The sequence below is a fragment of the Leopardus geoffroyi genome, chromosome B3, assembly GCF_018350155.1.
Source record: "Leopardus geoffroyi isolate Oge1 chromosome B3, O.geoffroyi_Oge1_pat1.0, whole genome shotgun sequence".
NCBI classification, from domain to species: Eukaryota; Metazoa; Chordata; class Mammalia; order Carnivora; family Felidae; genus Leopardus; species Leopardus geoffroyi.
The window spans coordinates 32,699,963-32,711,126 of record NC_059337.1 but is presented as its reverse complement, the minus strand read 5'-3'; the positions used below and the strand labels follow the sequence as shown (position 1 = coordinate 32,711,126).

At 44.3% G+C, this 11,164-nt stretch overlaps 1 protein-coding gene across 1 annotated transcript in view; it reads left to right on the top strand.

Annotated features, from left to right (window-relative positions):
• The first annotated feature begins 8,945 nt into the window (after positions 1–8,945).
• REC114 (REC114 meiotic recombination protein) overlaps positions 8,946–11,164 on the top strand; it is a 107,025-nt gene continuing 104,806 nt past the window's right edge. Inside the window, exon 1 of the mRNA XM_045449142.1 lies at positions 8,946–9,105. Coding sequence (XP_045305098.1) covers positions 8,947–9,105 — 159 coding nt within the window. The 5' untranslated portion in view covers position 8,946. The remainder of the gene's footprint in view (positions 9,106–11,164) is intronic.

The window sequence follows — 11,164 nt, the reverse complement described above, 5'->3', positions numbered from 1 at the left end:
TCAAGTTCATTTTCAGTGGGAAGCTTCCTGCTTCCTCATCTCTCCCTTACTTTCTAGTAGTGTAGCAGGTGTACTGGTGCTTTCCCTGAACCTCCCCAGGCCCCAGTCCAGTCTTACAGGCGTGTCTCTGCATACCTTCTCTGCTGCAACACTGGGGACATCCAGTCTCAGAGCCTGCAGGAGACTTGGCTCAGGTCCTGCTTATGACGCTGTGTCCGTCCATCTGCCTCTGTAGGTCCTGATTTTCCTGAAAACAGTTACATTGAGCAGCAGAGTGGCAGCATTCTGGACCCCCTTCAAAGGAGGGGCTCCCCACTCCAGCCCCTAGCTGCATGCAGGGTGCCTGACTCTGTGCTGTGCCTTGTGTGGAGCTGTTTCATTCCTGCTTCTCTGCTGGAATCAGTCTCCCACCACCATTGTCTGGGTCCAGAGCTGGAGCCCAGCAGGCCCTGGCTTCATCTTTGCTCACCTTTGTGGATTTCTGGTCCCAGAGATGCCTACCTTGTCTTTCATCTCAGCTATCTCTTTTTGGTTGTCTCTTCTTATATTTGACCTGTCACTGCTGTGTCTGGAGGTGGGAGAAGTTGTTGAGGACTGAACTTTACCATGCTCTCTGGAAGTCTGTATTGCTTGGTTTTTATCAGCAGAGCATTTTTATTCTTTTATTCTGAAATAAATAAAGCACTGTTCAGGAGTCCTCATCCAGGTGGAAACAACCCAAATGTCCCTCAGCCAATGAGGGGTAAACAAAATGATATATATCTATACAATATAATATCAGCCAACCATCAAAAAGAATGAAGTACCAGGGCACCTGGGTGGCTCAGTCGGTTAAACGTCCGACTTTGGCTCAGGTCATGATCTCGTGGTCCATGAGTTTGAGCCCCGCGTCGGGCTCTGTGCTGACAGCTCAGAGTCTGGAACCTGTTTCAGACTCTGTGTCTCCCTCTCTCTCTCTGCCCCTCCCCTGCTCACACTCTGTCTCTCTCTCAAAAATAAATAAACATTTAAAAAATTAAAAAGAGTGAAGTACCACTACATGCCATAACGTGGATGAATCTTGAAAAAATTATGCTGAGTAAAAAGCCAAATGGGAAAGGCCAAACATTGTATTATTCCATTTATATGAAATATCCACAACAGGCAAATCCATTGAGACAGAAAGCAGATTGGTGGTTTCTAGGATATGGGGGAGGGGGAAATGGGAAGTGACTACTAATGGGTATGGGATTTCCTCCTGGGTAATGAAGATGTTCCGGAACTAGACAGTGGTGGTTGTTGCACAACATTGTAAATGTGCTAAATGCTGCTGAATTGTGTGCTTTAAAAGGGTTAAACTCATAGGGGCGCCTGGGTGGCTCCGATGGTTAAGCATCTGATTCTTGGTTTTGGCTCACAGTTTGTGAGTTGGAGGCCTGCAGGTGAGTTGGAGGCCTGCTATTAGCACGGAGCCTGCTTGGGATTCTCTCTCTCTCCCTCTCTCTCTGCCCCTCCTCTGCTCACACTTGCTCTCTCTCAGAATAAAATAAACTTTTAAGAAAATAAATAAAATGGTTAAATGTGAATTTTAGCACAAGACACCTTACTGCCCACTTTCCTAACTGCTCCTGTTGGACAGTATCACCCTTTCTCTTTCTCGCACCTTCAGTGAGCATCTTTCACATTATATTGCAAGTTTTTTGTCTTTGTGTCTGTCCCACCACCAGACCATAAGCACTGGCAGGAGGGGAGTGTGACCTATTCAAATTGTTTCCCTGTCACCTTGCTTGGTGTCTGGCAAGCCCAACAAATACTTGCTGAATAAATGAAGGAACAAATTAGTTCAGCTCTTGTGACCACCGAGAAAAAAAATTCACTCTTCCTCTAGGTCTCTCAGTTTATTGTTAGAGTTATCCCCCCTGGAGAAAGGATTTTCATTCGGAAAACACATTGTGGGGCATGCGCTGAAGCCTTTTGTGTGAGGAAACAGGGCAAACAGCCCTGACCATTCCCCGGGGGAGTGGGGGGTGGGGGGTGGGGGCTGAGGGGGTGGCTACAACTTTGTCCTCCCAGTCTCCACCAGTCCCCAGTCCTCACCTAGCGTCTGCTGGAGGTGCAGTCCCAATGGCTGCAGGCTCAATTACTCAAAATATTCCCAACAACTAAGTGCAGAGATGCTTCTGCTGAGTCACCCTTCAGCACAAAGCGTTTTTTTACTATGATGCTCTCATCTGTCCTCTGGGGTGTAAATTGCAAATATTGCAGCCTCACTCTACAGAGTGGGTTTAAACGACTTCTCCTGGCTTAGGCAACAAATGGTGAATAAACAATGTATCAGATTGGCAGAGACTTCAAGGGGCGCATTCTGTCTCTGCTCCTATATTTGACTCCATATTTGTGGGCTTCGGGGTTACACATTTCCTGACAATACCAGCTATCCGATTAAGATTTTGAGATATAAAAATGTCTTCCTTGGCTTTGGCTACAATTTTCTTTATGACATGGCCAAAGATGTTTCTTCTTGTTCCAGCTCATGCGGAGATAAGGGTGGGGAAAAGTCATTAACCATTTCCCTCGTGTTTGCCCTTTATAGCCTCAAAGTGACTTTTAAACGATCCCTCTCACTCTGTCATATTAGAATTTGCAATCCTTGGGGCACCTGGGTGGCTCAGTTAGTTGAGCTTCAACTTTGGCTCAGGTCATGATCTCATGGTTAGGTTTGTGAGTTTGAGCCCCACAGGGGCTTGCTGCTGTTAGCACAGAGCCCACTTCAGATCCTCTGTCTTCCTCTCTCTGCCCCTCTCCCTGCTCTCACTCTCTCAAAAATAAATAAAAAGCATTTTTTAAAAATTTGCGATCCTTTCATAAAAAAAATTTAAGAATCTACCATGTGCCAGAAACTCTTGATTCCGACATAAGTAAAATATAATCCCTCTCTTCGAGGTATGAGTTCATTAGTCTTTCTTGAGGATTTGCTCCAAGTTCCTATTTCTGACTCTAACCCAGCTTTCTAAAATGTACCCCCAAATTTACCAGCTGGTAAACATTTTTGACTACCCTACTATTTTCTGTGCTTTTTTAAAAAAATGTTTGTTTATTTTTGAGAGACAAAATGAGAGTGGGGAAGGCACAGAGAGAGAGGGAGACACAGAATCCGAAGCAGGCTCCAGGCTCCGAGCTGTCAGTACAGAAACCTACGCGGGGTTCAAACTTACGGACCGGGTGACATCATGAGCTAAGCTAAAGTTGGATGCCTAACCGACTGAGCCACCCAGGCGCCCTCTCTTTGCTTTTAATAAGTGGATAAAGTCACTATTAATCTCTCTTCGTGTTGTTGCAAATGCTCAGCAGCCTCTGGACAGGTTGGGATTGTCTGTGTCTAGTCATACTGAAATCTCTTCAGTTATCTCAAATGGAGCAGTTAGTTTTTGCATGTGAAAGATACAGAGTAGACACTTGAAAATAATTGCTTTCTAGCAGTGAGTGTAGAGTTCCATGGAAACATGCCCTTCTTACATAGCATCCCCAGGTCTGACATCATGGCTTTTCTGGGAAACCCCACAGCCATCAACAGTGCCCTGCAGTTCTCAATCACTCTGTGTGGTTCCCAGAGCTGTTGTAAAGGGACGTGGCAGGCAGAATAAAGATGCTTATTTCTCTATCATCCAGGAGATAGACCCAAGGAGGCTGAAGCCACCATTTCCTTTGCTTCATTTCCTTTGGGGTCCCTGGTCTGCTTTGAGAGGGATGTACTGGAATTCTGAAGCCAGCCCTACAGCCTGCTCCAACAATGATGCTGACTACTAATGCAGCCAATATTTCTCTGTCATTCATACTACCTGCAAAATGGAGTTGAACAGTAAAAGGATTTGGGATAAAAAATGTTCAATGAAATAAACAAACTTTTTTTTTTTTACTTTAGGTGCTAGGTTTTTGGTTTTTATTTCATTTTTGTAAAAAACTGGTAATAGCCTCTGAAAAGGGAGGGAGAGGTGCTAACTCATAGTCACCTGTCATTCATTAGTCCTGACCACAAATGCTGTTGTTCTGTTACTGGTGGTCAGCTTGACGTTGGCGGGTCTGCTTTGGATATGAGAGTGACTTCTTCCTCCTCTTACTGCCTCCTGTACTATCTTCTTGTATGCAACTATATTGTAGAAAATACATGAAGGCGGGGGACCTGTCTGTCTTGTTTGTCACTGTCTTAGTTTGGGTTCCCTCAGAAGCAGACCTTGGGGCAAAGATTCCTGAAAGTAATTTATCTGAGAGGCAATTCGAGGAAACAGTGGTTGGGGAGGAAGACAGGAGAGGGAGACGGGGAAGGGAAGCTAGCCAAAAACAGAAACATTATGAAGAAAGTTACAGCTTGGGTAACTGGAGCCTAATCCCATGAATGAACTCTGGGAAACAGGGTATTACACAAATCTCAAAGTTATCCCACCTGAGGAGTGAAGAGATTGGGGTATTTATATGTCAATTTCCAACAGTCCTTGGTAAAAGGTTGTTCCTATCTAACATTAATTGCATATCTGCATAAAAAAAAAAACCAACCTTAAGTCCTACTTCATTTCCTCCAAACAATTTAGGGCCACATGCCTAGATGTAAAAGTTGGAACCATAAAATTTCTAGAAGAAAACATAGGAAAGCATGTGAACAACCTTAGGGTATGCAAAGATTTCTTAGGACACACAAAGCACTAAAGAAAAAAAAGCACCTGAAAGATTAATAAATTGCTTCCATTCAGAATTAAATAATTCTGCTATTTGAAAAACATTATGAAGAACATGAAAAGACAAATTACAGCACGGGAAAAATATTTTCAACACATATATCCGACAAAAGACTTATATCCAGAGTATGTAAAGAACTCTTACAAATGAATAACGGCAAATGATTTGAACAGACACTTCATAAAATAAGATATGCAAATGGCCAGTAAGCCATTGGAAATGGGCTGAATATTATTTATCATCAGGGAGATGCAAATTAAAACTACAATGAGACGTCACTATATATCCACTAGAGTTGCTGAACTAAAAGGATCTGACATAGCAAAGGTCAGCGAGGACAACTGGACCTCTCATGTTTTGCTATTAAGGAGTGTGAATTGTACAAGCACCCCCGTCACAAACTCTTTGGCAGTTTTTTTTTAGCTTATTTATTATTTGAGAGAGAGAGAGAGAGAGAGTGAGGAAGGGGCAGAGAGAGAGGGAGAGAGAGAATCCCAAGCAGGCTCTGCACTGTCATCAGAGCTGGATGTGCGGCTTGATCTCAGAAACTGTGAAATCATGACCTGAGCCGAAATCAAGAGTCAGACTCTTAACTGACTGAGCCACCCAGGCTACCCCTCATTGGCAGTTTTGTATATGATAAAAATACATCTCCCTAGAATACAGCAATTTCACTCCTAGGTATATATTGAATATAAGTGGCAGCACATATCTCTGAAAAAGACTGGTACAAAAAATATTCCTAACAGCTTTAAAAAAACACCAAAAACGGGGCACCTGGGTGGCTCAGTTGGTGAAGCGGCCGACTTCGGCTCAGGTCATGATCTCGTGGTCCACGAGTTCTAGCCCCACGTCGGGCTCTGTGCTGACAGCCAGAGCCTGGAGGCTGCTTTGGATTCTGGGTATGCCTCCCCCACTCGTGCTCTGTCTCACTCTGTCTCTCAAAAATAAATAAATGTTAAAAAATAATAATAAAAAAATAAAAGAGCACCAAAAAACAACCCAAATGACCATCAACAGGTGAAGAACAAATTACAACACAATCGTACAATAGAATGCTATTTAGCACTAAAAAGGAATGGATTACTGATACACATAACAACACGGGATGAAGGTAAAAGACAAATTTATGCTGACCAAAGGAAGCACATATAAAAGAGTACATTCTGTATGATTTCATATATGCTAAGTCCAGGAACAGGAAAGCCAAGCCTTAGTGATAAAAAACAGACCAACAGTTGCTCTTGGGAGTTGGAGATTGACAAGAACAAGGCACTCCTAAGAGAACTTGGGGCTTTTGGAAATGTTTTATATCTTTTTTTGGATGGTGATTATACGAGTGTAGGTGCCCAGACTTCCTTAATTGAACATGTAAGATCTGTGCTTTCATTGTATAAAATTGTACCTCAATAAATATTATAGATCTATCTTTAAAAAAGAAAATACAATGACCATTAAAAACATGGAGTAATTTGCTCAGTGTTCTGCACCCCCTCCCCAACTCCCTCCACCCTCTTGCTAGACTGTAAGGTTCAGGAGGGTAGAAGCCATACCTGGTTTGTTCTCTATTGTATCCCCAGCACCTAGCACAGCATCTGGGAACTTTTGAATGCTCGAGTCGCATTTGTTAATATCATAAGTTTCTAAGAGCCTCTGTGCATTGTGGTGTGGCTTTCTCATATCTCCCTTTGCAGACATGATCTGTTCTTGGCAGACACTGGTGGCCCCAGAAGCTCAAGCACAGGTGCATTGTCTAGGAAGGGAGCTTGCAGGTGGGAACCCAGCAGGGCCCTGGGTGTCCTTGGGCACTGACAGGGTCCCAACTGTGAGCACCATCTGCTCCTCTGAAGGGTGTCTGACAGCATCCACAGCCCTGGACCTGGAAGGTGAGTGCCTCTGAGACCGAATGTCAGGCTCCCATTCTCATCCTCCTGCCTACAGGGAGCCCACAGAAAGTCACTTTAACCCTGCAAATAGAAAGCACCAACATGTGTACTGCTTTGTAACTTACCAAGTATTTTCCCTCATATGATCTTATTTTATCCTTCCTGTGGCCCTGTATTTGCTAACCCTGTTTTACAGAGAGGTTAAGTGACGTCCCCAAGGTCACACAGCTGGCAAGTGGTGGAACTGGGATTTCAACCAAATTTCTAACTATTCACTACTACATTAAATGCAGTAGTGCTGTGTCATTTGAGGACCTTCAGAAACAGTTTCTGAAATCTGACCCTTTCAAGCTCTACTTGCTAATGGAAAGATAACATATATCTTTTGCCTTGAATGCAATTTATTCTGTATGCCCCCCAAAAATTAGCGTGCCTTAGACCACCATTATAACAGTGTCACTCCCCTACACACACGTTCCAAGCTGCTTATCACCTACCAAGTAAAATTCACTCTCCTAAGCTGCTGTTCAGTGCTCTTTGGCCCAACTCAACTTTGTGGCTTCATCTTCCTTAAAACACCTTGCACTCTAGCTGGTTATGTCACTATCTTCACCCCTGAAACTTTGCTCCTCAACTTGCCCTCCAGTTTCTTCTGTCTTCCCTTGGGAAAATTTCTCACCCTTCAACTTCACACTGAAATGCCACTGCCATTCTTCCTCTGAATCCTTAGAGAACATGGTTTGTACCTTTCACGTGGCAGTAGCTATCAGGTATCATGGGTACCTCTCACCTTTCTTGTAAGATGCTGAGGTCCTAGAAGGCTAGATGCATGCCTTAACCATTTCTGTAAACAAAAGGTGACTAGACACACTGTGGGTATTTAATCGGTGCTTTGAAAGATGAATAAATTACCACCTCTCCAACCATTGTCTATCCACTTACTACCCTTTGACATTCAGTTTTAAAAATTATATGTGGGGCACCTGGGTGGCTCAGTCTGTTGAGTGTCCGACCTCAGCTCAGGTCATGATCTCTCACCGTTTGTGAGTTCGAGTCCAACATCAGGCTCTGTGCTGACAGTTTGGAGCCTGGAGACTGCTTCAGATTTTGTGTGTGTGTGTGTCTCTCTCTCTCAAAAATAAATAAACATTAAAAAAATTACTTCCACCGGGCACCTGGGTGGCTCAGTTGGCTGAGCGACTGACTTCGGCTCAGGTCATGATCTCGGGGTTTGTAGATTAAAGCATCATACCAGGCTCTGTGCTGACAACTCAGAGCCTGGAGCCTGCTTCAGATTCTGTCTCTGGCTTTCTGCCCCTCCCCCGCTTGCTCTCTCTCTCTCTCTCTCTCTCTCTCTCTTAAATATAAATAAATGTTAAAAAATTATTTGCATTATAACTCTATTTTATGTGTTTGGTTAACATAGTCTCCATCCTCTGTATACTCTGCTTCTGACTTGACACAGACTCGGTGACTACCTAAAATCTTGGCAAGTGGGGTGGACACTTGGGAGACATTGTGGAGACCACAGTTTTGCTCTGGTTGTGTAACCCTGGACAAATCGCTTTGATCCTCAGGGCCTTATTTTGCCTCCCATCTATTCAATGGGGGGCAATAATCTCTTTTTTGCTTAATTCACAAGGTTGTTGGGAGGGCAAATGAAATAACAGATGTAGAAGGGCTTTGTCAACGACTCTAAATCACCCAGACCTGTCATTTAGTTGCACCTGCTGTTTGATTGAGGCACATCTTTTATTGCCTGCAGCATGCTACCTATTTGCTTCTCTCTTTTGGAGAGAACTTAAGGGTCTGGAGGGAGTATGTCCACAGAACGAGGAGAAAATAGCCTTACTTCCCGAACGGCGGGTGGAATTGATGCTGGGTTGTGATGGGTTTGGGGTGGGCAGGGACACTGTCATCTGAAAGGCTGCTGTGAGTAAGGGAAATATACTTGTCCACGCAGCCTCAGTCAGCGGGCCTAGTCTCAGCGCGTAGAAGTTACAGGGAGTCCGCCAGCTTTCAGAAATGTCCCAGTCTGAGGGGCTGGACCGTGACACGGGCGGCCTGAGGGAAGGTGAGGGCCTCAAGGATGTAGAGGAGAGGCCAACTACTATCTCCTAGCGTCCCAGCCCCTCCTCAAGGTGGAAGTTACTATCTCCACTTTGCCAAAGAAGAGGAGAAGGTCACAAGAGTTCAGGTGCCCACAGCCTCAGAAACATGCAGGAGTCTTCGGGCCTGTCCATTGGCTTCCACTAGTGGGGGAGGTGGGCTTTGGGCCGTCTCGCTTCCTGATTGGTTGGCTGCGCAGATTGGCAGGTGCCCGCCTGCAGTGCACGTCGGGAAGCTGAACATGGCGGAGGCGGGAAAAGAGCCTGCAGGCCTCGCGTTCCCGGGAGGAGGTGCCACCCAATGGCCTCTGCAGCGGTATGGACGCTTCATGCCCTCAGGCACTGGAGAGCCTCCTGGTCCTGGTCAGGGCGAGGGGACAGCCTCTTCCCTCACATGGAAGGTGAGGCCTGAGGGAGGGAAAAGCCGCGAGGCGCTCACTCCCGTGGGGTAGGTGGGGGAGGGAGGGTAGACCGTGGCCAGATGCCACGCAGGGTTCAGTCCTCGAATGCCATGCAGGCAGGAGGAGGGGGCACCGCGGGACTGACAGGAATGGCTACAACTAACAGAAAAAAAAAAATCTATGTAATATCTCATGTTTGGACCCAATACATTCTCAAAATAATTATGCAAGGGAGTAGTCATATATTTAATATAGATTATTTACTGAGCGTCAATTATGTGTTAGATTTTATTCAGGGTGATGGGAATATATCATCAGTGAACAAGATCGAAATGGTCCCTACCCTCATTTATGTTTCCAGTCTAGCGGAGGACACAGTATTTATCCAAATAACTTTGTAATTATTAGGCCGGTTCCATACCCCTTATGTGGAAGCAATGGTTGAATAGTCCATAACCAAGTTGTCACGCTACAGGCAGTCAAGCACTCCCACAGAAGAAGGACTAAATTTCAATCCTTGCTTTGCCACTGAATTTCTGTGACCTTGGTTAAGTTATGGATCCCCTCTGTACCTTATTTAACTTACCTTAAAATAGAGATAGTAATAGTAACCACTTCATAAGGCTGTTGTGAGCAATGAATAAGTCAACATATATACATTAGTTAAATCAGTGCCTTCTACATTTATAGAAGGGTTTACTATTATTATTTTCTGTTGTGGTGGTGGTATGTTTGGTATATTTTAACGCCAAGCGTTGCTAATCATTCAGTTCCTTTCAATCTGGTTTGACTTAGTTGTGGACCCTGAAGTTTTGGATTGTGCCTGTGCATGTGTATGGTAGTGTGATTTGGTTAGCAATGGGTAGGAAAAGAGTAAAAGAACAGATATTTCAGGTAGAGTTTGCAGCAAATGCAAAGGCCCTACACCTGGAAAACCTCAGCATGTATAATGTATGGAGAAAAGAATAAGGCTGGTATTTAGAGGACAAAGGGAATGATAGCATGAGGCGAGATTGTCTGGAGAGGTATACACGTGCCTTGTGAACATTATCCTGAAACAAGCTGGAAGCCACTGAAGGGTTTTAAGTAGGAGAATCTCCATATTTGAAAGATCATTGGCCGAAGTCTGAAGACAGAATTGAAGGGGAATATGAATAGATTCAGGAAGATCACTTAGAATGCCATTGCAGCAGGCAGGTGATGATGACTAGAGTGGGAGGGGGTGTTGGAGAGGATGACAGTGAGGTTGGGGAAATGGCATATTGAAACTATATTTTGGAGGCCAAAATGATAGGATTTGGAGCTTGATTGGGTAGGAGTGGTGAGAGTAAAGGACTTCTGGGCTTCTAGCAGGAGCAACTGGGTAAATGGTAAAGGAATCGAGAACATTGGAGGAGGAACAGTGAGAGAAAGATCCAGGGCTTCAGTTTTGGATGTATTGAGTTTAAATGTGTTTATGAAACATTCATATGGAGATGTTGAGTAGGTAGTTGGGTATACTGGTGTAGAAGAAAGATCTGGGTTGGAGATGTAAATATGTTATCAGGCTGAAGGTGGGTCAACAGCATGAAGATGGTATTTATAGTTACGAGATTACATGAAATTCCAGGACCAAGTCCCAAGATAGTCCAACATTTGTAGGTCAGGTAGAGTAGACAGAGTCCCTAAAGAAGACTGACAAGGGACAGGGAGTTGGGAGGCACCCAGGAGAAAGCAGGTCTATCAAAGCTACAGAAAGTTGTTTTAAGAGGGAGAGACCAGTGAACTTTGTTGAATGATGCTGCAAAGTAGAGAAAAATGATAACAAAGGGATGTCTGTTGGATTTAGCAACATGAAGGCCCTTATGGTCTTTACTAAGAGAAGTTTCAGTGAAGTGGTGCAAATCAGATGCAGTGGGTTGAAGAGTGACAGGTAGGTGAGGGAGTGGAGCTAACGTTCCTAGATCATTCTTCTGAGAGACTTGGCTGTGGATGAGAGTAGAGATGGGGCATAATGAATTGTTCGCCAAATTTTTGAATATTATAGCTAGGGACACTACTTAAAGCTTGAAATCAATAT